This window comes from Planococcus citri, chromosome 3 (assembly GCF_950023065.1).
Source record: "Planococcus citri chromosome 3, ihPlaCitr1.1, whole genome shotgun sequence".
NCBI lineage: Eukaryota > Metazoa > Arthropoda > Insecta > Hemiptera > Pseudococcidae > Planococcus > Planococcus citri.
In genome coordinates this window covers 10,000,001-10,027,813 of record NC_088679.1, presented here as the reverse complement: position 1 = coordinate 10,027,813, position 27,813 = coordinate 10,000,001, and the positions used below count along the sequence as shown (strand labels likewise).

General features: G+C 33.3%; 4 protein-coding genes and 1 long non-coding RNA gene across 8 annotated transcripts; 2 read left to right on the top strand and 3 right to left on the bottom strand.

Moving 5' to 3' along the window:
• Nucleotides 1-637: 637 nt before the first annotated feature.
• elg1 (enhanced level of genomic instability 1) lies at nucleotides 638-7,970 on the bottom strand. 2 transcript variants are annotated; one of them, XM_065355168.1, is made up of 15 exons: nucleotides 7,787-7,970; nucleotides 6,418-7,688; nucleotides 6,076-6,327; nucleotides 5,708-5,863; nucleotides 5,492-5,633; nucleotides 5,151-5,418; nucleotides 4,883-5,078; nucleotides 4,647-4,798; nucleotides 4,460-4,574; nucleotides 4,244-4,329; nucleotides 2,162-2,342; nucleotides 1,937-2,082; nucleotides 1,551-1,838; nucleotides 1,302-1,462; nucleotides 638-1,224 (listed from the first exon to the last, which is right to left on the bottom strand). In XM_065355168.1, exons 2-15 carry the CDS (start codon nucleotides 7,682-7,684, stop codon nucleotides 981-983), a joined length of 3,654 nt encoding a protein of 1,217 aa, XP_065211240.1. In that variant the 5' UTR covers nucleotides 7,685-7,688; nucleotides 7,787-7,970; the 3' UTR covers nucleotides 638-980. The 2 variants fall into 2 exon arrangements, with proteins under 2 accessions (XP_065211240.1, XP_065211239.1); XM_065355167.1 differs by having other exon boundaries at nucleotides 6,076-7,688; nucleotides 7,787-7,969.
• Nucleotides 7,971-8,268: 298 nt separating this feature from the next.
• LOC135839883 (uncharacterized) lies at nucleotides 8,269-12,279 on the top strand. Of its 3 annotated transcripts, XR_010557657.1 has the most exons (4): nucleotides 8,269-8,458; nucleotides 8,541-8,611; nucleotides 8,685-8,927; nucleotides 9,003-12,279. It is a non-coding gene; the product is annotated as an uncharacterized LOC135839883 (long non-coding RNA). The 3 variants fall into 3 exon arrangements; XR_010557656.1 differs by having other exon boundaries at nucleotides 8,269-8,611; nucleotides 8,685-8,922; XR_010557655.1 differs by having other exon boundaries at nucleotides 8,269-8,611.
• Nucleotides 12,280-13,244: 965 nt separating this feature from the next.
• LOC135839882 (uncharacterized) lies at nucleotides 13,245-13,925 on the top strand. Its single transcript, XM_065356126.1, has 3 exons — nucleotides 13,245-13,405; nucleotides 13,478-13,630; nucleotides 13,704-13,925. Exons 1-3 carry the CDS (start codon nucleotides 13,351-13,353, stop codon nucleotides 13,805-13,807), a joined length of 312 nt encoding a protein of 103 aa, XP_065212198.1. The 5' UTR covers nucleotides 13,245-13,350; the 3' UTR covers nucleotides 13,808-13,925.
• Nucleotides 13,926-13,967: 42 nt separating this feature from the next.
• Nucleotides 13,968-15,049, bottom strand: mRpS34 (mitochondrial ribosomal protein S34). The gene is made up of 4 exons (XM_065356125.1): nucleotides 14,746-15,049; nucleotides 14,430-14,648; nucleotides 14,152-14,356; nucleotides 13,968-14,066 (listed from the first exon to the last, which is right to left on the bottom strand). The coding sequence occupies exons 1-4, from the start codon at nucleotides 14,926-14,928 to the stop codon at nucleotides 14,044-14,046; spliced, it is 630 nt and encodes a 209-aa protein (XP_065212197.1). The 5' UTR covers nucleotides 14,929-15,049; the 3' UTR covers nucleotides 13,968-14,043.
• Nucleotides 15,050-15,572: 523 nt separating this feature from the next.
• LOC135840449 (putative fatty acyl-CoA reductase CG5065) lies at nucleotides 15,573-23,215 on the bottom strand. The gene is made up of 9 exons (XM_065356998.1): nucleotides 22,852-23,215; nucleotides 22,494-22,742; nucleotides 22,225-22,370; nucleotides 21,826-21,935; nucleotides 21,515-21,710; nucleotides 16,658-16,900; nucleotides 16,302-16,562; nucleotides 16,024-16,177; nucleotides 15,573-15,920 (listed from the first exon to the last, which is right to left on the bottom strand). The coding sequence occupies exons 1-8, from the start codon at nucleotides 23,047-23,049 to the stop codon at nucleotides 16,075-16,077; spliced, it is 1,506 nt and encodes a 501-aa protein (XP_065213070.1). The 5' UTR covers nucleotides 23,050-23,215; the 3' UTR covers nucleotides 15,573-15,920; nucleotides 16,024-16,074.
• Nucleotides 23,216-27,813: the final 4,598 nt, after the last annotated feature.

Genomic DNA, 27,813 nt, shown 5'->3' with positions numbered 1-27,813 from the left:
AACAAAAGATCAGAAAACAATTCCGCTAGTTAACATTATACTTGTGGGTAGATTTTCTTATATGTAGTTTATTTATGACTTATAAAAAATTTCATTTTCCCTGTTGAATTTTTAAAAGCCTCAACCCTCAAATATGGAATTGCAATGGTTTTTTTTTATGTGAAGAGTTTGATTTTTGTAGTCTCAAAATTTTAGAATCTGAATGTTTTTTTTTTTACAAATTTCAACTTTGAAAAAAAAGCGAACAGGCGAAGCTCCAACGGGGTGAGAGCAATTGAGTTTCGAGAAGTAAAAAATGTTCATTTTTGATGCGAGGTGTTTATTCTTTGAGTGCAAATAATAGATTTTCAGAAAGTTTGATTTTGAAAAAGAAAAACGAACAGACCTGAGCAAAGCGAGGGCCAAAGTGTTCAAAAATGTACAATAAATTCAAGAAATACATTATTGGGTATTTTTTTTTACAAGAAGTAAATTTCTCTATACATTTGACATTTTTGAAAGGTAAGTAAGTAATAGGCAAGTACCCAGAACAGACATTAAAAATTTAAAAACAGACGAATCAAGCAATTTTTATAAAAATTTTACATCGAAGAAAAAAATCAGCATTTAAGAACAGCAAATAATGTAAATTCACAAATCCCACATTAAAATTATATTTCGAAAATTAATTTTACAAACGTGAAAATATTTTTACTACCTATTTTATACAACATGAAACTGATTTCAATCGCATTGTACACGTACTTTAGGAGTAAACATATTTTCAAAAAATAGAATAGAAAAGAACACTAGTAAATGTATAAGAGCACTCCTTAAAATAGAGATCGTTAAGGTTTCATACATCTTTGATATACATAATGCACATCATCGGAGAATACGATGCAATAAAATAATACAACATAAAAATAACAAGAGCAAAACTCGTCAAAATTCATATAAAATTAAAAATAATATCAATAAGTACAGTGTTTAAAACAATGTTACGATACAAACGTATTACATAATATTTCGATTTCTTTATCAGTTACATCGATACTGACTGATTTTAAATAGCTGAAATATCGATTCGAGCGTCTCAATGTAGTTGGCGTTTTAGTCTTCTCAAAACGAGCAATATCCCTAATCGTAGGCAGGTAATCACAATTTCTCACTCGTTGATTGCAAATTCTAGGATTAAACGATACGAACACGTTTTCGGTGATGGTTTTTATTCTGGAATTTTGTCTGCAAAAAAAAAAAAAGGTAAACCAATCAGTATAGGAAATATTGTGAGATCGAGTTCATATTTTTAAAATACTTACGAGACCGCATTGAAATATTTTTTGAACGAAAACGAGGCGTTCTTTTCGTACTTATCAAATATTCTGTTTTTGATAAACTCCACCAAATCGCTATTTAATCGATATGTGAAATCATTTGCGTCTTTGGCCGGAGAAAATCGGCTTGGGAATATTTTTTGATCCTGTTTTCGAGGAAAATAAACGAATTATAATAAAAGAATAATTCTGGTACAAAAGTTGAAAAAAATAATTTCGAAATACGACTCTTACATTATCGCAAGCGAAATCATCTAAATTAGCAGCATAATTCAACAATTTGACTGATTCCAGAAGTGCCTCACGATCGCGACGTAGTTCTGATTTTGGTTTCGGTGCAACAACGATCTCTTCCTTTTTTTCAAGATCATCCAAAGAGCAAGTCTCTTCATCATCACTGAACAGTTTATCGTGATCATTCTCGCCGTTGCAGTCATTCAACTTTGGTGTGATTTTTTTATCGCCGAGACATCTCACATTAGAGAGCCAGTCTTGATAGAATAACTGCTCGTTATTAGATTTCTAAAAAAAAAAAAAAAAAAAAAAAAACAGATTGAAAATAAATAATACTTCCAAATTATCCTAAATGATGAAAAAGCAGGAAAGGGAAAGCAAATTACCGGATATAGATACTTGGACTGTACAAGCATCTGTAATTGGAGTAGATTTTTTCTCAAATCTGAACCAGCGATTTTATACAATTCTATCAAAAGTTCATCAGATAACTGAACTCCTTCTAAAAGTGCGATCACTTTTAGCCAAGCGTCTGAAAAAAAGGAAAAAAATTAACCCAAATTGTCTACTAGACAGGGAAAGTGGTTTCGCTCATTATTCAATACACTTACTAATTGATGCTCTTGAAGGGTAATTGAATCTCAAGATCAGATTTTGGGCATTGTTGTATTTATGCAGATGAGGATAGTTTAAGTTGTTCACCGTGAATATTAATGGTCTTTTGGATAGAGAGGTGAGTGAATTTAACGCAGATAGGAAACCTTCGTCGTGGTTTTCGAATAATATGTCAGCCTGAAAAAATTGTAATCATATAAAACTAATGAATTATAGGGTCACTCGTACGGTTTATTTCATAGCCTGTTTTGTAGGGGAGGTGGGGGAGGGGAGAATTTCCATTGACATAAGACATAACGTTTGCTGTTGGTTTAAAAATAGTATTTCCAAAGTGGAGACCCTCAAATGAGAAAAACACTCCTTCCTTGTATTTTTTAATCGAGTAGAATGTTTTTAAAGTCTCTGAACATAAATTGGGTTCTTTTCTTCGATCTGATCCCTTTTACATTCCCCTCTCAATTACAATTAATACCAAAAAAATTAATGAATCGTATTTTTTGAAGACGTAGAACCGGAATGTGATCTTACTGTTTGGAATACACCTTTCAAGCCTTGGAAAAAATCCTCATCATAGGGACACCCAATGAAAAGGAATTAGGAGCACGGTAGAGGTCGAATCGAAAAATTAAGGACATATTCGTGTTTAGAACCTTCAAAAACATATTAAATATTCAATCTATCGCATGACTTTATCGACATCTTCAAGACTTGACCCAAATTAATCGAGTCTGGAGGGCTTGGAAGAAACTGGATCAAAAAAATAAAGCCATATTCGAGTCCAGCATCTTTGAAAACGTTTTTCAATATATTGCATAACAATCCAAGATTTTTTTTTCAAATTTGCCCCACAAATCCTAATAAGGAGGTCCTCATAAAAAAAAATTTATTTATTTTTTGTTCGTGAAAATTTTTGAGATTTTTTTTCTATATTTTGTTGTCAGTTTTCATAATGTATAAAAAATTCAAAAAATTGAACCGCTCCCTCCTCCAACCGAAATGTAAAACGGCGACCAAAGCAAAGGATGAAGAAATTAAAATTGAAAAAAAATTGCGTGAGAAATTTTTAAAAAATCTACAGTTCGTAGGTCTATTTAATTTCTTCCGGAAAAAAGTAACTTTGGGAACCAAAAAAGCTCGAAAAAGTAAACAAAAAAGTGAAAAAGTGACAAAACGCGAGCCAAACATTTTAAATATGCATAATACAAAAAAAAATTGACTAAAAAAACAGGATTTTCCATTTTTTTAAAAATTGGATTATTTTGTACGTATTTAAAATTGAAATATTTCGATTTAAAATTGTACCATTTCGTAACTTTTTAGTAATTTTTTGTAACAAAGTAAAAACTGTAAATTTTTTGAATTTCTGATAAAATTGTTTTCGGCAAAAGCGACTTTTGGGTATTTTTAGAAAAAAGCGAGACTTTTTAGTATTTTCAACAAAAAACCATTTTTTCAACCATTTTGCTAAAAAGCAAAAATTTTTGTATATTTTTGAAAAAGTGAGAATTTTTTACAATTTTTGGCAAAAAGCAACGATGACAAATTTATCAAAAAGCATAACTTTCGGTGATTATTGGCAAAAGAATGATGTTTTTTGACAATTTCTGACAAACAAGCTACACTTTTGAATATCTTTTTGAAAAAAATGAGGTATTTTCTGGCAATTTAGCAAAAAAACGAGAATTTTACCAAAAAGCAAGACTTTATGGCAATTATTCAAGCAAAAAAACGTATTTTCTCGTAATTTTTGTCGAAAAAGTGGGATTTTTTAAAATTTTTGTTTTGATAAAAAAACGAGAGTTCTGAGTAACTTTTCGGAAAAAAATGAAACTTTTTAGCAATTTGGCTGAAAAGCGAGGCGAAAATTTAAAATGAAAATTCATCGATCATCGATATTTGTTGTTTTTTTTTTCTATGGGAAGGAGAAGTATACACCCCCCCCCCCTCTTAATTTCGGTGGATAGTTGTTATGGAAAAAAATTTGAGCAAAATCGAAATAAAGGCTTCGAAACTTACGTCCATAGCTTACTCTGATTCGAAAAAAATATTTAAGAATAAAAACCTTGTTATGTACTTACATCTTCGATTAAAATCAAAGACATGGTTTTTCTGTCTTTTTTACTTTCCTTTTCTTTCTTTTTCTTCTTCTTGGATTTTTCGGGTTCTGGAATGAAGATACACTTTGTATAAATTTCAACTCACATTACATAGTAATTACGTTTATAATTATTCTTCTCTTTTCAAATAACGCTCACGATCATGAAGTAGCCAGACTAAGTGAAAAAAATACTCACTCGAATTAAACAGCGAACCAGAAGTTCTTTTGACTCTATGGGACTGCGTAGCTTCTAATAACTCATCGATGATCTTCTTACCAGCTCTGTTCGATCCTGCGTTCACCTCTAGTACCTGAAACACGAATAATTCGCGGTAAAGAATTTTTGCAATCGCGGTTAAACATCGTTTGGAAAATAAAAGTACCTTAAATCCTAATTCATTGGCTAACATGAAAACAGCGCAGGTTTTACCACAACCGGGAGGTCCGACTATGATAGCAACGTTATTTTTCACATCGGTGCTGCTGCAGCTGTCATCTGAGTCGACGAATTCACCACCACTGCTCGAATCACTTTCTAGAATTCAAAATTATGCAACATTATACATGAGTTCCGAAAGGATGATGATCTGTAATCGTAATTGAAACGCTGAAAGTTTACCTAAGAAGACTTGTTTCATTCTTTTATGGCTTTCGATCCATTCTTTAAGCTGATGCAGAGAATTCGTGTTACCGATCATGTCACCGAATACGAACGGTTTGTATTTTTCAGTCCAACAAATATCTGGAACACTTTCGCTAACCTTTTTCAAGCGTTTGATACTCGAATGGATGTCCATCACGTTGGCATTAGGTTCCTAAGAACAGTATGAAGTGAATATAGAGAATGTTTTACATAGAAAATGATTCGAACATTGAACGATATTTACTTGTTTTTTCAGCGAATTAATTTCGTTCTTAAGATCAAATTGGAACGTTTCCTCCTTTCCTTGATCGGATTCAGGTTTAACATCGTTAGTAATCAATGAGCAATACGACTGATGCAAAATTTCATCGATTTGGATATCGTCCATAGGGTCTCTTAATTTGAAATCGGTATATTCTTTCAAGTCCCAAATAAAAGATTCGGGTTCTTTTTGCTGGACGTGGGTACATTTTGGAAATACGTATTCTCCTTTGTATTCATCTTCGGCGTTACTGTTGAAATCAAAGAAGAAGTAAAATTAATTCAAATTCAATAGAAAAATAGTATCAACTGTCGAATGATTACTTTTTTAGTTCTTCCATTTTTTTCTTAATCACATCGGGAACTCCACTTTCCAAAAATTGTCGTTTAGCTTCATCACTAATTCGAATCCGATTTGGGGTACTTTTGATATCGTTTCGTTTGGTAAACAATGGAGCTAATTTGACTAGGAAAAAAAATGCAACACTTGTTAGAAAATATTTTGATTTTTTATTATGAAAAATCAGGAGTCGATATTACTTGGCTGAGGGGTTTCCTTATTTGCAGACATCATCGGATCCGGTTCCTTTTTCGATTCACTGACAAATTCTACATCACTGTGATCGGATTGGGTTTCGATTTTGTTTTCGGTATCCTCGTCATCTGAGCTCGATACGATAATTTTCCTATATTTTCCTACGAACAAAGTGTAACATGAAACGAAAACACGTCACGTAAAAATATTCTAACATAATAGAAAAAAAAATCAGCGATCAAAGTGAACATCATAAACCATTTAGAAACGAATTCAACTCCGTCGAAGGAACTCAAATTTCTATGAAACATGGTCAGTTGTAATCGATCATCATATTTTCAAAAATAGCACCATACTCGTAAAAAAAACTTACTCGAGTTGTTTCTTGAAATAACACCTTCGAGATTCGCCGATGGCGTCAATTTTACTCGCATTTTCCACGATTTACCCTTCGAAACGGTACCTTCTGGGGAAACGTTCTCAATTTGAGGTTGAGGTGTAGTAGGAACAACAGTAGATAACTTGGAACTTTTATCATCGTCTTTAATAACTTCTTCGATCACCGTAATGTCGTCAAAATTACAACTCTTCTTCTTGGATTTCTTCATCAACGTTGGGGATACATCTAGAACATTAGGATCGCGTTCTTTGATCAATTTACTCTTATCTTTCGGAGGCGAATGGACTATTGCTTGAACGGTGATAATATTCGTACGCGTTTTATCAGGAATACTCGGAAGTTTATCAACTTTGGAGAAATAATTCAGTAAATTATTCTTCTTTGATTCGTCATCTTTATCATTTTTCGACTTGGAACTCTGTTTTGGTTTCTTTTCAGCCAGCTTCGAAGAATCCAAATCAGATGGTTCGGTTTCTAATGACTCTTTTTTATCCTTTTTCAGTTTGGAGCTTTTCTTCGGTTTCTTTTCATCTACGAAACACGAGTCTGAACTCGATGCTTCAGTTTCCAACGATTGGTTCGATTTGGCAGCAGATGAATTCGCGTTCAGATTATCGTCGGCATTTTTCGATTTAGAACTCTTCTTCGTTTCTTCTTCATCTACCGAATACGAGTCTGAATTCGAAGCTTTAGTTTTCAACGATCGGTTCGATTTAGCAGCAGATGAATTCGCGTTCAGACTATCGTCGTCATTTTTCGATTTAGAACTCTTCTTCGTTTCTTCTTCGTCTACCGAACATGAGTCTGAATTCGAAGCTTTAGTTTTCAATGATCGGTTTAATTTGGCAGCTGATGATTTCACTTTGAGACTATCGTCATCCTTCTTCAATTTGGAGCTTTTCTTCGGTTTCTTTCCATTTACCAAACATGAGTCTGAATTCGACGCTTTGGTTTTCAATGATCGGTTTGATTTGGCAGCAGATGAATTCGTTTCAAGACTATCGTCATCATTGTTCGACTTGGAGCTGTTCTTCGATTTATTCTCATCTACGAAACACGAGTCTGAATTCGAAGCTGTAGTTTCTGAAGATTCGTTCGTTTCAGCGACAGATGAATTTTCTCGAACACAATCGCTAAGTAAAACATGAACATCAAAATTCATACCATCGAACGAATCAGCATTTTTCGATTCAACTACGTTTACAGGTTTCTTCTTCGAATAAGTGCGTACTTTTTTAACCGGAGTCGAATCGATTTTATCAGTAGCATCGCCGTTGCATTTTACCGTCCTCTTTAAAATAGGAGTGTTTTCATCGTCAGAAAGATTATTCTCATGAGTTCCGTTTGCAGTCGGTTTCGTGGGTTTCTTCCTCGAAGATGGATTACTTTTACGACGCTTTTTAGTCGTGAATATTTCTTCTTCGGGGGTAGTTTCGTTACCATTGACGAGTGTCTTGGTACTTTCTGAGTCCACACTATCGCTAGCTTTTCGCTTACATTTTGCTGGTGTTTTCGATTCGGTAGCTTCTGAGCTGCTCGACTTGGCCTTAGGAGTTTGGAAATAATGTGTGAGATCCTTCATGGTTCTGAAACATCCGTAACATTACGGTTTGACAGAGGCAATTGAAATTGAAAGTTTGAATAAAGAGGTTCGATATGAAGTACGAAGCAATGCAAAACTTACCAACGATTTACAACATGGCATTACTTGGTTCCGAGTGTGTAGTCGATGCTATCGAAAAATACACATTTTAATGCGATTAATTATCACAATTAATTCGTTTTAATTAGAAATCTTTCTAACACAATTAATTCGTCCAAATTTTAGGAGGGAATCTCTCAGTGGAATCCCAGTGTCAAAATGTTTGGGCTTCTGGTGATAGCACGTAAGATTCATATTCGTCAGTCAAACTGAGCGTGAATTTTGTACGAATTTGCGAATATAGAATGCGCTGCTTGGTGATTTTTTGCATAAGTTTGCTTCAGAGTGTTGATTTTTTGATTTCTTTTTTGCAATTTTTCTTTTTGAACTAGGGATGCGTAACAAAACAAATCACAATATTAGATGGTCTAAATGATTCTTTTTCTGACGCATCCGTTCACCGATGATCCGATCCTTATCTTATCAAATTTTTTAAAAATTATTTTTGAATGAAAAATAAAATTTGAAAAATGAAAAATTGAAAATAACTTCATGAGCAATAAAATTTAACGCGATAAAATTTGCTATTCAAGTGTTGATTCGATTATGCGATTCATCATGTTGAGAATTATTCCTTCCTGGTTTTATTCTAGTGACTGGCGATGATTTATTCAATTAGAAACACCAGTACCAGTTGGAATTATCTTATTACGGGTAGTATTTATTTATGAAACTGAATATATGATAATCTCTTATTATTCTGGCTTGTTGTACTTTGTGTGAAAAATTCTTTCAGGTTAGATAGAAAAACTGATGAACGAAGAACGAACAAGACAAGAAACTGTCAATAGTGCAGTTTACTTCAATGTAAGATTAATTTTTTGTTCAACTTATTACCGGTAGTATTCACACAATCAAATAATAACTATTGCTATTCTAGTTGTGATTATACGTACATGCATATCTCCGGAGATGAAAAATGAACGAGGCTAACGGTAGATGACGCATCGGACGAGTATTGATGGTGTTTCACTGTTTCATATTATTTTCAATCGGGATGAGAAGAACTGAACTTTTTAGTCGAACTACTAGCTTTTCGAACACACATTCACACGTATATAAATCTTTGTAGACGATGAAAAATAAACAAGGCCAACGGTAGATGGTGAATCGGACGAGTATGGTATTTTTACATGAATATTATTATTATTCACAAATGTTGATTTTCAATTTACTTCCTCGTAAATCTTCTTTGCAGCCGTCGTTACGTTCTTCTAGAGAAAATTTCATGTGGATGTTTACAAAGCGCAGTTTCATATTGAAGTTGAAGAAAGTGTGCAAAATGAAAAGCACGCTCGCCTACCTTAAAGATGCTTCATCTTGCGGAAAAAACACTTACATTCTTTCTAAAAATCGTTGAAGTTTTGTCTTCAACCTGTGTGACCTGCGTGAAAGTGATGAAAATGTTTGTATGAGTCTTGGCGGTTCTTTTAATATCATGTATTTTTTTTAAAACTTTTTTCGCGCAGCGTCTATGTTTTTTTCCAACTTGACGATTTTTTTGCTTTTAAAGCATTTTTTGGGGATGTCATTCTTTTTTTTCAAATTGATTTTTTTCTCTAGTTTGGCGGGTTTTTTGCTTTTTGAAGTATCTTGCAGGCATGAAATTCGATCACTTGAAAAGTGACTCAGTCACTAATTTCACTTGCAAGTCACTTTGTTCACTATTTCGGCGAAAAAGACCAAATTTCAAAGATTTGTCGTGTAAAAAAGGAAAAGTGCAAAATTTTAGGAAATGATCAATATTTTTCATGATAATCCTGAATCGTCATTTAAAAAAAAATAAAAATGAACTATTCTACATTGTAAATGTAAGCCGATGTGATTGGATAGAGTCGATATTTTCTAAACCGTACAAAAGTAGATCGAAAGATAAGGCAAAAATTTATCATCTGTCAAAATTTCAAGTGCTAAAGTGACTTTTTCGATTTTTGGTGAATTTTTGAAGATCAAATTGAGGCTAAAAATGAGGGAAAAAATCAAATGATTTTGAAGCTTCCAGCTACTCTTTGGAAATTTCAATTTTCCAAAAAACGCCGTACAACCTTTCAAAAAGTCGCTGGAGCCTCACTGAGGCTCTAAAACGACTTGAAATCCACCAGCAGGTGACTTCGTTGCGTATTGAAAGTAGTTTGCAGAATGAATTTCGGCTTTCCATCTCCATTGACGAAATTTTGGAAAATTTCAAGGTTCAAAAATCTACTGGAGGCTCCAGTAATTTTCAAAAGGTCGCTAAAGGTGGAGAGGCTCCAAAACGACTTGAAATCCACCGGCAGTCGACTTCGTAGCGTATTGGATTAGTTTGCAGAATAAATGTCGTGAAATTTTGTGGGAATTTCGGGTTTCAAAAATCTGCTGGTTGCTCAAGAACTGCTCAAAACGGGTTGAAACAGTTTCCAATCGATTTGGCGTGTCAAAAATAGGGTATATCTCAAATTTCAGTTTTCTTGGTCAATTTGGTAAACTTTAGATTTTTTCCTCATTTTTGGCCTAAATTTGATTTTTAACAATTCACCAAAAATCGAAAAAGGCACTTCAGCACTTAAAATTTTGACAGGTGAAATTTTTGCCTGATCTTTTGGTCTACTTTTGTACGTTTTAAAAAATTTCCTGCAAGTCCAAGTCGCTGGAGGCAGCAGTCGATTCTGTTGCGTATTTGCAGAATAAATTTTGGCTTTCCATCTCCATTTGATGAAATATTAGGAAATTTCAAGGTTCAAAAATCTACTGGAATTGCCAGTAATTTTCAAAAAGTCGCTGGAGGCTCCGAAACGACTTGAAATCCACCTGCAGTCGAATTCGTGGCGTATCGAAATTAGTTTGCAGAATGAATCTTGGCTTTCCAACAACATTTGATAAAATTTTGTGGGGATTTCGGGTTTAAAAATTTGCTGGAGGCTCCAGAATTGCTCAAAACGGATTGAAACAGTTTCCAATCGATTTGGCGTGTCGAAAATAGGGTATATCCCAAATTGCAGCTTTCTTGGTCAATTAGGTAAAATTTTGATTTTTTTCCCCTCATTTTTGGCCTGAATTTGATTTTTAGAAATTCACCAAAAATCGAAATAGGCACTTTGGCATTTGAAATTCTGGCAGGTGATGATGAGATGAATCTTGCCTTATCTTTTGATCTACCTTTGAATGGTTTAAAAAATTTCGTACAAGTCAGCTGTGTTGGAACGCAAAATCTACGCTTATCAGTACCTTTGAAATCAGAAAAAAAAAACTAATCATCGGTCAACATGAAATACATTTAAATATTCTCATTTTTCTTTTTCTCAGTTGGTGCTAAAAATAAAATTTTATATCCATAAAAAATGAAGATTAAAAAATCAAAAAGGTGGTTATTAAAAGCAAGATAGAATTCTAAAAATTTCAAGATCATATTTTACGGGGGAGGGGGGGAGGTTAGAACTTGAGAAATGACAATGCTGAAAAACGAACGAGCGGTATTTTTTAACTTTCTGAGTTTTACTTTTTTTTTTTCTGGTGTTCGTAATTACTTGATTATTACACCCGTCGTCGCGCGTCGTGTGAGATTCTACATCGAGTTGGTAAGGTCAAGTTTTTTAATTAGGTCTAAGCATTTTTTAATTTCGGAAGGGTCGTCTGGAATGAATAGGGATCTTTCATCTTTGTAGGGATAGTCTGTGCTGATATAAGGAGGGACAGTGAGACTGATCGAGAGAATACGTGCTGTAGAGTTGATATGGACAGATTTTATCGCATTTTTTTGAAAAAATGGAATTTTTAAAGTCATTGGAGGCTCCAAAACGACTTGAAACCACCCCCAGTTGACTTAGCAAGTCAAAATTAAGACGCAGTTTTTATTTAGTGAAATCTGCTTAGGCTTCAGAATTTCTTAAAGCGAGGGTATAATCTATCGCAAATTTCAGCCTTCTTGTTAAAATTTTGATTTTTTTCTCCATTTTTGGCACTGGGATTTTCAAAAATTTACATACCAAAAATCGAAAAATGCACTTTAGTACCTACAAGTTTGGCTGATGATACATTTTTGATTTTTTGCATGCTGGTTCGATCTACATATGTGACGCGGCACGACAAAATCGACCTTCCGTCTGAAAAAATCATTTTTCACTTTTTGATGGATTTTTGGTCCTCAGACATTCAAAATTCATTTAAGACCTCCCAGAAGTCCCTATGATTTTCATAGCTTCATATACATGGTAATCCAGTCAAAAGTGTGCTCATTTTTTTGATTTTTTTGATTTTTTTTTGATTTTTTGATTATTTCAACTTTTAAATCGACCTGCAGGCTAAACAAAGCGTTCTACGAGAAAAATACATCGAGCAAAGTTGTAGAGAATTAAATTTCCAAAAACCTATAAGAGGTTTATTTTTCTCGAAAATGCATAGTTTTTCCATTATTCTCAAAAAACAAAAACCTCATGATGATTACCATAAAATTTCTGTTTTTTGAGAATAATGGAAAAACTATGCATTTTCGAGAAAAATAAACCACTTATAGGTTTTTGGAAATTTAATTCTCTACAACTTTGCTCGATGTATTTTTCTCGTAGAACGCTTTGTTTTGCCTCCAGATCAATTTCAAAATTGAAATAATGAAAAAAAATTTTTAAAAATTGAAAAAATTAGGGCAAACACGACTGAGCCCCCTGTATCAATGTAAATAACCATTTAACCCTGTGATATTCACACAAAACAGGCAAGAAACGTTATCCAAGACTATGTTTAGCTCAGTTTGGCCGGAGAACCTGATTAGAACGCAAGTGCTTCCGCTAAACGAGCAGAACTGGACTGAAAACTTTAACCCCCCATAACTCAAAAACTTATTTCAGACGGAAGGTCGATTTTGTCGTGCCGCGTCACATATTTGTATGTTTGTTCGGTTCAGCTTTGGTCCTCGACTTTTAGACCGTTTTCATTTTCGGAGTAATCAATAAAGTAACGTCTATGAATACGACTCTAAAATTCTGATTTCAATTTTCAAATCAAAACAGTACACCCGTGGGCCATGTACCTACGCTCACTAAAAATTCTGATTTCTGAACAATCTCAATCTCAATTTTTAAAGTTGACCCCTACAAAATCCATAAATTTAATTTATGAATTGTGTAGGGGTCAAATTAAATTAAATTATAATTAAAAATTGAAATAAATATTGTGCTGATTTAATATAAAGTGAAACTCAAAAATTGTATATTGTATCAATAGATTAGAATTAGACACAATTTTATCGCCTTTAATTTTGATTCAGATAAATTGTCACGTAAAAGATCGCAGATGAATGAAGATGTTTGATCAATGATCATGATGAAAAATTTCGAAAACGAAAAATATTATTTTTGTAAAACAAAACATTCGACAGTTGAAAATCAAATGATGTAGTGATAGTGAACGACATGAACGGCTGTTACGCATCCCGCATGCAAAAAGAAAAATCGCGTGTTTGATTAGAAAAATATGATAACACCAATCACACAAATGATCTTGATGAAGTTTCTATGTTGAATTGGCAAATTTGAGTAAAATTTAAACCTTTTTGTGATCGAAACGAGTCTACAATGTTATTAAGATGGTTTAGACGTCATTTGAAACCAGAGATTTATGGACCCGGATGTGAGTATTGAATCTATATAGGTTTCTCGATTGACATGAAAATATTTATACTCATCGTCGTTTTTGTTCTAGATAAGGGCTTCTTCAATCAAGCTTGGCGAGAAACCCCTGTCTACTTGTTTTCTGTCAGTATGACAATGATGAGCCTTATTATAGTACCGATTGCTATGAAAAAATGGAAAGAAATGGAAGGTGAAAAAAGACGTTTCATGCTCCAGTATACGAGTAAGTTCTGTTAGGTATTGATTGCTCCATCATTGGTCGAAATAATTTCTAATTGCATTATTTTGGTTTGCAGTTATGAGGCCAAGCGATCCGAATAAAAACATGTACTTTTATATCGATGTCACTGACAAGAATAACATCATAGATCCCGCCAGAAAAACTTACTACGACATGTAAATGTAGTAATAATTGTGTATGTAGACGTATCGTCGGTAATATGTTTAATTGTAAAATATTTGTTCGCTGTTATAATTTTACAAAAGAGAAATTCAATATAATTTAATTTAAATAATCATTAGTTCATTCTTTGTACACATTCAATGAAGTTGACAACACGAAGATGAATAGAGTGGTTTATTTACAACGTAATAAAAACAACAGACTGCAAATCTATAAAATCTACTGAACACTGATTAATCCGATTTGTTTTCATTCACTGAAAAAAAAAACACACACATGAAGGAGTTGATTATTCAAGTAAACTGGCACATCGAGAAAATAATACGACCGTCAACACTTACGAATCTTGATTTTGTACTCCTCGATATTGTCGTACAGTTCCTGGAATGGAGATTTTCCATATCCTCTAATAACATGTTTCTCAGGAAGTTCTTTTACATATCGAAGATACAGTTTAGAGCTCGGATTCTTTATGGTTATAGCTTCTGTCAACATATCTTCCTCTACCGGCAGCCCTTTAGCTTTCCTATCTTCGTTCAAAATTATCTAAAACAATAAAACTGGGTAAATATCGACGAAAACAAAAACCAGTGAAATAGAATACGATCTTAATGACAACCTTTAGTACAGGTGGAACATCGATATGAGTCGGTGGTATGAATGGTTCGGGTTTGGGTATATTGGCTACTTTTTCATACCATAGATGTTCTTCATCTTTCGGAATCAACCGGTAATCAGGTTTATAGCTGGCGCTAAATATTTCCGATATTTCGCTGTATCTCATTCCTCTGAACACTTCATCAACCCAAACTATACATTTTCGGTAAACACCCGGTGCCTAGAAGATTCAACAGTATAAGTATCAAGTACATAGATACATTTAAATAATTCGAGTAATAAAATGAAAGTCACTGATCGTGGCAAGTGGTACTTACTCTTTCAGTATCTGCGACAGATTCGCACTTGACTATTTTGAAAAAAGAAGCTTGAGGGTACTTAGAATGTGTATTTCTGTATACTAATCGGCCAACACCGTAATCTTTCAAATTACCGATGATTTCCCACAGCGTTTTACCGCAGTGGTGACTGGGTTTTCCGATGTATTTATACTTCACCATGTTTATACGTTTTTAGATAAATTTAATAAAAGATTACCATCACCAAAGAGAAGTTGCAGTCGAAATTTTTCACAAACCGCAAGACACGAGAGAAGTAGATAAGAAAGTGTTATCATTAAAAAAAGGTGCAGCATCGACCAATTTTTGATAAACTAATCAAAATCAGACACTACTTTATCAATAATGGGTGGTTGCTGTGCAGTGTGCTGTGAGCACTTTTTTAGTTTTTTTTTCGCTCATCGTCATTGCTTTGCTTTTATTAATTTTATTTGTCTCTCTTCTTTTAAGTTTTAAAGATCGTCCAAGGATATTTTTGCCTTTTGGCTGTTCACAAGCTGTGTTAAGCAGAGCAACCAATCAGAAATCTGCGAATCGTCCAACTGCCCAACTTATATACATTGCTAAATAAATATTAAAACTTGAAAGCTCGTTTCTATTTTGCGTTTAGATTGAGCTAAATAATATTTTTTGATTTCCTGAAGCTGAAGGAAAATTCTGTGAGCTGAAACTCTGGATTTAGCCAAATTTTACCAACTGGAATTTCATCGAGTTTTGCTAATTTGCATTGATTTTTGATGTTACCTATCCATATACCAAAAAACTAAATACATATATGAACCAAAATCAAAATCAAACTACATAGGTAATAAATGGTAATAATAATAATTTATTTTCTTTTTTCAAAAATACCTACCAAAAAAATTAAAAAAACAAAAAACAAACAAAAAGTTGGTGAATATTGAATTACCAAGAGTGACAATCTGTTGCTGAGTTTAAATTCATAGAATAGAATATAATTATCTAAGTAGGTAGGTATCTATGTTCATTACACGTTGATAAGAAATTTTTCCAATGATTTGAAATTTTATTTTAATTGAAACAGTAAAGAAATTTACAAGTATCCACTGAGTAAATCTTTCTATACAAAAGTAAAATGCACGTTTTAATCTAGGTAGGTATAGGTCCTTCTTACCCGGAAAAGCATTAAGGATCTGTAAGTACGAGTAATATTAGAATTAGGTATCGATATCAAAATAAATATGTATAGGCAGACCTCCATCTCTGTTTTAAAAAAACTGAGTGTTGGACACCTACTTCAATTCGTTTGTCTGTGTTTGTATAAACAGGACTTCATAAGGTATCTCTCTAATGATGAAAAACTTCGAAGAACAAGTTATACGCGAACATGAGTATTTTCCATAAAACAACGTATCTCAAAACTTGAACGATTATATCCACTACATACATTCTGTAATTAAATTTATACAAATCAATAACACAAAATAGAAACAAAATCAGATCATAAAAGTACCAGTTGTGGATCAAAATGGAGATGATTTTATATGTAAGTTAATATAGGTAGATAGACTCACATATTTAATGTTCTTTTCGCTTTATCATTATCCTTCAAATTTTCTTTAAAAGTGTAAACTTTGGTTGCTAGTACGATATCATCCATGTAGTTCTGATAATCTTTTATATGTCTAGTATTTATCAAAAAAAGCTGTTTATCGGTATCATTCAACCGTTCCTCCAGTTGCAGTAGTTTATCGTGCACAAATGTCCATTGTCGTCGAGTGAAATATATCAATATTTTTTCACCCAGTCTGATTCTATCATGAAGACGAACTAGGCTGAAAAAAATCACGGAATTGCTAACTTATTCTACCTTATACCTACCTACTTACTTGTAGGTATAAAAATCTGTTCCTATTCACTGTCAACTTACAAAGGTTTTTGACCAATTATCAATAAAACAAAATCTATTGTGTAAGCTGGTAAGTAATGCAGGAAAATGCATTTAATCGTGTATACGAAGATATTATTGGCGGCTGGGTTGAAATTCGGGTACCAGAACAACGTCACAGGTGGATACCTTGTACTTGTATTTTTAAGACAATTTGATATATAGCGCCAAGTGAAATTTTCCTGCGAATTTGGTGAAATGTTGTATACACTAATTTCGTTCAGTCTGAAAAATATAAATAATTGAGTAGGTAAAATGAATAAAGCGCCTCATTACCTAACTTAATAACTTAAATAAATTATTGCTGGCCTAGCTGAAGTAAAGTAAAAGCAACCGAAAAGAGATAAAATTAGTAGGTATTTTTAATGATACAAGCTTTGTTGAACCAGACCAATAAATCTCATTGCTTTGAAGAGTGTAATAGCCTAATAGGGTACCCGTCCCAATTGGCCAAATCACAAAAAAACCGAGCTTTCAATAAGAAAAATCATTTTGGAAAATGAAACTTTTGAAAAAACTCAAATCCTTCATTTTAAACAAAACAATTGAATAGGTAAAAATTGGATATTTCTTTCAATAAAATTCAACAACGTAAGTATGAAAGGGCAGATTATGCATTTTAACACAATTTTGTCATGGTCTGAATCTAAAATTGTAGTTTTGCACTTTTTTTTTGAACAAAGCCATTTCTTTTACAACTTTTTAATCTTTGCTCCACTTTGGAAATGACATAAAACGTTTTTTACTATTGTTATTACGATTTTTATTCTTATTAAAGGTAACTTATCAATTTTTTAAATGTTTGTTAAATTATAAATACAGGGTGTTCCGGGAATCGCCTGCCAAAATTCCACTGTAGATAGTATTCGAGGAGACGACCAAAAACATTATTGGGACTGGTTGCCTGTCTTATGAATTGAAGGAGCCACGTGCTTCGCAAAATTAGAAATTTACCAATTTTGAAAAATTCATCAAACATAATAGTCCGGCATATGACAAAAGGAGTAATTGCACCCCCCCCCCCCGTCGATCCTCCGGGACAACTTTTTTCTTAAAGGGGACATCCCAAGGAACATTTTAGAGCAAACTTGCCAAAAAAAAAGTTGGCCTTACTCATAAAATGGCGGCCATTTTGATTGACAGGTCAGCCGAAATCGCAAATTTTGCGTTTTAACATAGGACTTGCACGAACTTTTTCAAACTTTACAAAGGTAGATCGAAAGATCATGCAAAAATTTATCACCTGTCAAAATTTCAAGGGCTATATAGTGGGTTTTTCGATTTTTGATGAATTTTTGAAAATCCAATTTAGGCCAAAAATGAGGGAAAAAATCAAAATTCTACCAAATTGACCAAGAGAGCTGAAATTTGGGATATACCCTATTTTCGACATGCCAAATCGATTGGAAACGGTTTCAGCCCGTTTTGAGCAGTTCTGGAGCCTCCAGCAGATTTTTGAAACTCGAAATTCCCACAAAATTCCATCAAATTGGAGTTGTAAAGCTAAAATGTATTCTAAAAACTAATTTCAATACGCTACGAAGTACTGCAGGTGAATTTCAAGTCGTTTTGGATCCTCCAGCGACTTTTTAAAAATTCCTGCAGCCTCCAGCAGATTTTTGAAACTTTAATTTTTCACGAAATTTCATCAAATGGAGATGGAAAGCTGAAATTTACTCTACACTCCAATTTTAGCACCCTCTGAAGACGACTCCAGGTGGGTTCAAGTAATTTTAGGGCCTCCAGCGACTTTTTTGAAAATTACTGGTGCCTCCAGTAGATTTTTGAAACTTGAAATTTTCCCAACATAAATTTACAGTAGACTCCCAATTATCCGACTCCGAATTATCCGACTTTCGGGTTATCCGGTACAAATTTATCCGACTTACTTTTCGCATTATCCGACCCACCAAGGTCGGATAATCCAAAAAAACCCTAATTTTTGATTTTGATGTGTAAATAATAATGCAGTGTGCAGCATCTTAACAAATTATAATTTAAGTCAGTATTTCATTGTCTTTTATGTACAAAAGTACCTATATTTTATTTTTGTTTAATCGTAATTTTTTCGATTCTTTGTTCCTGTTTTGAGCGAAAACTTGATTTTCTGAATGAAACATTGTCTTCTCAAGCTCATGCACTTCATTTCTACGCTAAAAACATCCATTTTGGATTATCCGACTTTTTTGGTATCTGACCTACCTTACCCCCCCCCCCCGATTAGGTCGGATAATCGGGAGTCTACTGTATCAAAATGGAGTTGGCAAGCTGAAATTTACTTCGCAGACTACATGGTGGTTTCAAATGGTTTTAAAGCTTCCAGCTACTCTTAGGAAATTTCAATTTTCCAAAAAAACGTCATACAACCTTTCAAAAAGTTGCTGGAGGCTCCAAAACGACTTGAAATTCACCAGCAGTCAACTTCGTAGAGTATTGAAATTAGTTTGCCGAATGAATTTCGACTCTCCATCTTGGTTTGATAAAATTTTGTGAAAATTTAAAGTTTCAAAAATCTGCTGGAGGCTCCAGTAATTTTCAAAAAAATCGTTGGAGACTCTAAAATTACTTGAAATCCACCAGAAGTCTTTTTCAGAGGGTGCTAAAATTGGAGTGTAGAGTAAATTTCAGCTTTCCATCTCCATTTGATGAAATTTCGTGAAAAATTAAAGTTTCAAAAATCATGCTGGAGGCTGCAGGAATTTTTAAAAAATCGCTGGAGGATCCAAAACGACTTGAAATTCACCTGCAGTACTTCGTAGCGTATTGAAATTAGTTTTTAGAATACATTTTAGCTTTACAACTCCAATTTGATGGAATTTTGTGGGAATTTCGAGTTTCAAAAATCTGCTGGAGGCTCCAGAACTGCTCAAAACGGGTTGAAACCGTTTCCAATCGATTTGGCATGTCGAAAATAGGGTATATCCCAAATTTCAGCTCTCTTGGTCAATTTGGTAGAATTTTGATTTTTTCCATCATTTTTGGCCTAAATTGGATTTTCAAAAATTCACCAAAAATCGAAAAACCCACTATAGCCCTTGATATTTTGACAGGTGATTAATTTTTGCATGATCTTTCGATCTACCTTTGTAAAGTTTGAAAAAGTTCGTGCAAGTCCTATGTTAAAACGCAAAATTTGCGATTTCGGCTGACCTGTCAATCAAAATGGCCGCCATTTTGTAAGTAAGGCCAACTTTTTTTGGCAAGTTTACTCTAAAATGTTCCTTAGGATGTCCCCTTTAAGAAAAAAGTTGTCCCGGAGGATCGGCGGGGGGTGCAATTACTCCTATTGTCATATGCCGGACTATTATAAAGAAATGTTTGAATCATTCAAATGATGCCCTAGAGAATAAGAAATATTAATATGACAGATTGCCTATCTTCAAAATTGAAGGGGCAAACTTGATTCAAAATTTCCAAATTTGAGATGCTTCAAATTAAAGTTTTTAAATTGTGTTTGCAACTTCAATTTTGAAGATAGGTAATTTGTTATAATAACATTTTTTTGTTCGTCCATTTCACCACTATGGGTTACTGAAGTCATTTCAATGATGCAAACATTTTCTTATCATCCGTGAATTGAAGAAGTCACACCATATATTTTTGGCCAAAAATGGACTAATTTTGAAAAATTCCCTAAAAATGAGAAAACATTTGGATCATCCAAGTGATTCCACCAATTTGTAGTATTTGAGTGGACAAACAAAAAAAGGTTATTATGACAAATTGCCTATCTTCAAAATTGAAGGGGTAAATACAATTTGAAAATTCAAAATTTTCAAAATCTAGCTGGCATGACAAATTTGGAAATTTTGAATCAAGTTTGCCCCTTCAATTTTGAAGATAGGCAATCTGTCATAATAATATTTTTGTTCTCTATTCGAGTACTAAGGATTATGGGCATCATTTGAATGATTCAAACATTCCTTATTTTTGATTAATTTTTCAAAATTGGTAAATTTCTAATTTTGCGAAGCACGTGGCTCCTTCAATTCACAAGATAGGCAACCAGTCCTAATGACGTTTTTTGTTCGTCTCCTCGAATACTATCTATAGTTGAATTTTGGCAGACGATTCCTGGAACACCCTGTATTGAAAAAGAATGTCCAATTCAAGTATGTAGATACAGTAGACTTCCGATTATCCGCACTAACTGGGGAATTTGGTTGTCCGGATAAGCAAAAATCCGGATAATACGGATTGATATGTTTTTGGTTGAATTTTTGGCAGAAAATGACTGGTTTTTTAATGATAATGGTGTATTTTTGTAATTTTGAATGAAAAGTGCAAAGGATAAATTTTATTTCTTTGCAAAACAGAAAAAAACAAACCAAACACAAAGATTACAAAAATTTTTGACTATGTACTTGTAAGTAATTTGTGTTTGCTCATCCGGATAATACGGATTTTGTCCGGATAATCGAAAATTCCGGATAATAAGGAGAATTTTTTTTCGTCTGGATAATACGGCTGTCCGGATAAGCGGAAGCCGGATAAGCGGAAGCCGGATAAGCGGAAGTCTACTGTAGGTAGGTACCTCTACCTATATTCATTTTTTTTGTGATGAAAATAAATGATTTGAGTTTTTTCAAAACTTTCATTTTTCAAAATGAGTTTTCTTTGAAAGCTGAATTTTCTTGTGATTTCGCCACCACCAACGTTTTTTTTTCAACACAATATTTTTAAATTTCAGTTAATGATTTTTGGGTTAAAAATTCGTCCCCAGTTTGGAAATATTGATCCGTTTATAACTCAAGAAAGTACCTGCCAAAATTAGATATACTTATTGCGGTTAAAATGCTCAGTAAATTCTTAATAGGTAGGTAATAATAGGTAACTTACAATTTTTCTCGCGAAGTGTCCCAAGGTAAAACTAAAATGCTATTAATTGCCATATCAACTGGTATTAATTCAGACTTTGCATCTAAATTCAACATAGTGGTACGGATTATACCCTTTCCTGCTGCCACAAAAAATCCCACTGGTCCATTAAATGTATCATTCCATCCAGCTAAGGGCTCCTCAAAAGCAGGCGCAACTGTATCATAAAATATCAAATTCATGTCACTCTTATGAAAGTTAGGTGTACCGAAAGAGAATCAAAAATCTATAGTAAATTCTAAAATAATGATAAATGCAAGCATTATAGGTACCTATACTGGGTCTTGCCACTATTATGGGAACTTCGGAAGCGCGTTCAGACAAAATAGTTTCTGTGAGCCTTTTGCTATAAACATATGTGTTGGGTGATGGATAAATTAATCTGAAAATAAATAAAAAATTGTATTCTTGATTAGGTAGGTATACTAATTTAGCTGAAATCTAAGTTGCATATTTATAGTTAGGACTCGAAGAACTACACTACGATACCTATAAAGTAATAAAGCTACATCACAAAGCTCTTTCCAGAACTAATTCTGAACGAACGTCCGTTTCAATTTAATAGTCATTGTTATGTTATGTAGGTACATACTTACAAGCATTTCAACTCAATAGGTAAGTTTCAACTTTATTTACACCTATACAAATACAAAAATGTTGAGGACACCTACTTCGGTGTCAGTGTTTCTAATAACTCGGGATCCATCCATCGAATGAGATTAATTATATCACACGGATTATGCTTTGAAATATAAATTTTTTCTTCAACTGTGCTATTTTCACAACAACAATACGCGGTAGAAACGTAGACAAATGCCTAAAAATAAGAGGGAGATGTTGTTTAATCAAAATTAATATCATGACCAATAAGATTGTTGCAGCAGATTGTACAAATGTAAACTAAGTATAGGTACCTAGCAAGATTGTTGCAGCTTCTTACCTCCAATTTTTTCATCTGTTGGGCCATATCCAGCATCCTGATTGTTCCAACGGTATTTACATTGATAGCAGTTTTTAAAGGGGAGTTCATTTTCAAAATAGCAGCGCTGTGAAATATAATGGATACTTGGTCAACTAACATATCATAATCTACGTCTGATAGTCCTATTTTATCTTCTCCGACATCTCCCGATACAAATACAACTTTTTGGAGTATATTGGGATTATTTTCTTTGAAATTGTTGAAAATCTGAATAGATGAACAAAAAATATGAAGATGAACATCGTGCAAATATGTACCACTTTGTAATAATTATTCGAACGTGGTTAATACATATAAAACTTATGCGAATCGTTACCGGAGAGTCGAATAATTTTTCTTTTCGAGATTTCGGACTTTCACCATGTTTAGGTCGTATCAAAACAAATATGGTATCCAATGCTGGACAACTCTGTAATAACTTCCATATTAACACTTTACCCATAAATCCGGTGCCTCCAGTAATGAGGACTTTTTTAGACTCGTAAAACTTCGCGATTTGCGATGCGATAACCATTTTGAAAAAATCACAACTCGCCAGCCACCGAAAAAAATTATGTTCTCGTAAGTTGGGCACTTTATTTGAACATACCTATTGAGCTTTCATGGTCATATTAATGTGAAACTAATTGTTTCAAAAATTACCAATGCATTTATACATTTTTCATGAACAATGCATCGTTATTTCGGCAGTGGGCCACTAGGTTAATGATTGAATTAATATACATTTTAACGAGACTGCAGTGAGAGGTCGCGCATGCGAGACCTCTTTTGAGGGCGGGTGGTCTTGGTTGGAGGCGTCCAAAGCACAATCATGTCTCATGAATGTAATTGAGAAAAAAATTAATACCTAAGGTATACCTATGAACTTTTATCATCATAAAATTGTAATATAACCAGACCCAAAGGAAGGTATATATAAAAACGATTGAAAAATAAAATCAAGTTAGTAGCAATAGATTAACCATGAAGGGAACAGAAAAAACTGAAAGATCATTCTAAAATATGTACCTACTTACCTACGCCATTTTTCGAATTCTAGTGTTTTAAAAGTTCAAATTTTCTTGAATTTTTTGTAAATATGAAAAAAGTAAAAAAATAAAAATTTCATCGAGCAGGTAGAATCAAGTTGATTTATACCTTATCTTAGAGATCTCGAATTTAGTATTAAATCGTTCTGGATCTGTTGGAAAATTCTTTAATGTTCTCATTTTCAAAACATGGAAAAATATTTTGAAAAAACTTCCTTGATGAATCAAGAAAAGTCTTTAATTCATGAATCAATTCGTTCGCGAATGAGTCACTAATACGAATCAATTCGTTCGCGAATGATTCACAAACGAAAGTCGATTCGTTCGCGAACGATCGCAAAAAATAATTCAATTCGTTCGTGCATGATTCGCCAAAAATTGAGTAAATGAATCGATTCGTTCGCAAACGAATCACTTATACGAATCGATTCATTCGCGAACGAGTCACTTGTACGAATCGATTCGTTCGCGAACGAGTTACCTATACGAATCGATTCGTTCGCGAACGAGTCACTTGTACGAATCGATTCGTTCGCGAACGAGTCACTTATACGAATTGATTTCTTCGCGAACGAGTCACTTATACGAATCAATTCGTTCACGAATTAATGTTTTAAAAAAAATGCATCAATTCGTTTCGTTCGCAAAAGACTTTTATTTTACGAAAAGTCGGTCTTGAGTTTTTTTTTGGAGGGGGGACTAAAAATTTGCCATAAGAAAAAATATCAATTTTGCTGAATGAAAAGAAGAGTTTTTAAAGTGAAATAAAACGTGAAATAACAATTTTGCCAATTGATATAATTTGCATTAAGGCGCCATAAAAAATTGTTATTTTCCCTTTTAAATTTATTGTGGAAGTTATAAAAATTTGACTTTTTTTCGGTTTAGAAAAAAGATAGAAATTGACCCGAGTAAAGTGAAGGCAAAAGATTTTAAAAACTCGAATTTAGAGGGATAAAAAAATAATGTTTTTAAAAAAATTTGTTCTCTTTTTTAGCTCAAAAGTTCAGAAGTAGAATGATGGATTTTTTAAAATGTCAGTTTTGAAAATGAAAAGCAAACAGGTTCGAGCAGAGTGAGAGCAAAATTGGTCCAATTAACTGAAAAAATAATATTTTTCAGAGAATAAATCGGCAATAATACCCAATTATTGGTTTTTATGTAGTTCAACTGGCAAAAAGTACTGCTCCTGAAGCTAAATTTTGTTGAAATTTTTACGGATCGAAAAATTCAATTTGCCTCTAAACATGTCAGGAAAAAACACGAGTATTTTGTACTCTTGCAGATTTTGCAGTTGCCTCATGGACAGATCTGGGATGAGGTTGGTTAGAAAAAACATCACGAGACCAATCAAAATGAGTTGCAATTTCAACAGAAAATTGAACAGAAAATTGAAAATTTCCATCAATCTTTTTTTTAGTGTATTGAAGAATTTTCAATTTTTAGCCCAAAACTGGGGCATGATTTTTGGGATTTCTAGGGAAAGTGTCGACAGATCTATCAAAATTAGTGAACATTTTGACATTAAAATATTGAAAATTTCCATCAAAACTTTTTTTGAGCAAAAAATTAAATAACAATTTTGGAAGTTTTTGAATAAGATGTCATAAGACCTGTCAAAGTACCTAGTTTAAAATTTGAACTAAAAATGAAAAACTTACCGTCAACATTTTTTTTGAGTATTTTTGATGAATTTTAAACTTAAAATTGTGCCATGATTTTTGGGATTTTTGGAAAACACACCATGAGACTTATCAAAATAAGTTGAAATGTCAACAAAAAAATCAAAAATGTTAATTAAAATCTTTCTTACAGCCTTTGAAGAATTTTAAGCCCAAAATTGAGTAGGTACATAGGTAACGAATTAAAAAGTTTTTAAATAAGATGTCATTCCTATGACCCGTGAAAATTTTTTGAAATTAGGACAAAAAACTCAAATTTTTCAATAAAAACTTTTTTCCGGTACCTACTTTTGAGGAATTGGATGCTCAAAATATTGTGCCGTGACATTTTCGGTTTTTTGGGGGAAAATGTCACGAAACCCATCAAAATGAGTCACAACTTTGACCGAAAATCAAAAATTTCGATCATAACTTTTTTTTCATGCTTGAAGAATTTCTACCTCAAAAGATGAGTCATGAATGTGATAATTTTTCGGGATTTTTGGAACAGATAACAGATGTCTGTCATGATACCAATCGAAATTGGTCAAAATATTGAGAGAAAGTCGAAAATTCCCATCGACACTATTTTTAATGCACTTATTAGGTATTTAAGAACATTGAGCCCAAATTTGCGTTATGATTTTTATGATTATCAGAAAAAATCTCCATAAGACCAATCAAGCAGAATTAAAATTTTGACAGAAAATCAAAAATTTCTATCAAAACTTTTTTTTTAGCATTTTTGATGAATTTTGAGCCAAAAATATTAGATTACGATTTTCGTTTTTTTCCCCTCTCTTAAAGATGTACCTAACGTGACCTATTAAAATTGGTCAAAATATCTGCAGAAAATGAAAACCGGCTAGCTCCAAGGTGCTTGTGTAGATGTCACTAGAAAGCAACGGGAAACTACTAGTGGAACTAGTGGAAGCTCGAAACAACGTCGATTCCCCAGAATAATCGCAGTGGCAATAGGCATTCGCCTCACCCTGTAAGGGTACCACAAAAATGCGATTTCCAATGTCCTGTAAAGGACAAGGAACCACGACGACGACGACGAAAGATGTACCTAACGTGACCTATTAAAATTGGTCAAAATATCTGCAGAAAATGAAAAATAACATCATCGCAGAAGATTTCTGAGAGAGCGGTGAACTTTGGAAAACTACAACATTTTTTCGTCAATAACCAAAGGCTACGAGGACTCTTTTAAACGCGTAAAACATCGAGATTTGCGATTCGATTATCATTTTGAAATTATTAAACACGTCAGCTAAGAAAAAAAAATGTAATTGTAAGTTGTGCTCGTAGTTCACCGGAATGCAATACTAATTTGCACAATTGTACTCACAAATTGTCTTACATAATACATAGGTAGGTAATTACCTATGCGCTTATACTTTTTGCCAAAAATGCACATATCGTTATCATGATAGTCGGTCATTAGATAGGTTATAACCTTAAAATCAACGCATTTTAACGAGTTTCCTTTTTTCTTCTCAATTTCATAGTTTTTTTTTTCAATCTCGTAGGGTTATCCATTGTTACTAATTCTGTTCATGACTTGATTGATTTTTAATTCTTTCGAACGTAGCTTGGGTTAGTCGTCTTGCAAAAGAAGTCGAATCGCACAAAGCTAAATAGAAAGCTAGCATGCAAATGTACACCACTATTCAAAATTTTTGGTGCTCGAGTGTCTTTTTTGATTTGCGTCGAATTTTTGAAAACTTTCGGGCCAAAAATTTGGAAAAAAATCAAAATGTCACCAAGTTGAAACTTTTTTCACCCCCCCCCCCTCCTTGAACCGATTAGAACCGGTTTCAAACCGTTTTAAGAAGTACTCTGCAGCCTCCAGCAGAGTTTTAAAAGTTGCATTTTCCACAAAATTCTACCCGCAATCAAGCTGGTAAGTTGAAATTTACTTTATTCCCGATTTTAACACACCAATAATCGATTGGAAGTGATTTCAAGTCATTTTGGAGGCTCCAGCAACAACTCTAAAGTTTAAAGTCTGTCCAATAGCTGCAATTCTGGAATAGGTGAAACTATTTCTAGTCACAAATCGAGTTTTCTAGGGTTTGAGTGCAATCTCGTGTCTGAACAATGCACATCCAACGAATTTTTTTTGAACCCGACATTTTTAATTTAAAAAATGCCTCGAAAATGTTCGAAAAATATAATTGAGCAGCTGCAATTTTGGTAGAGTAGTCTTTTTTAATCACAAGTCGAGATTTTTTGGGTTAGGGCCCCGCTATTCTGGGTTTACGCATCAGAAAAGCTATTTTTTGGGTCCAAATTTTTCAAAGAAAATTGGAGCCAAGTCTAGTCTCCTCTGAAAAAATTTCAAATCATGGATACCTACCTATATATTTTTTTCTTCATGTCAAAAATGAACAGCAATTTTTTAACATCCATTTAAAAAATTATGAAAAATGACCACGACGATGGACGTTAAAATGGGATTCAAACTTTGAACCTCGTGTGAGGTCATTTTAAAATCGACTGGTTGCATCAAAATGTCAAAAATTTCATTTTAGAACACCATTGTTGAAAATATTTTTTGATAAAATGCCTATTTGAATCATA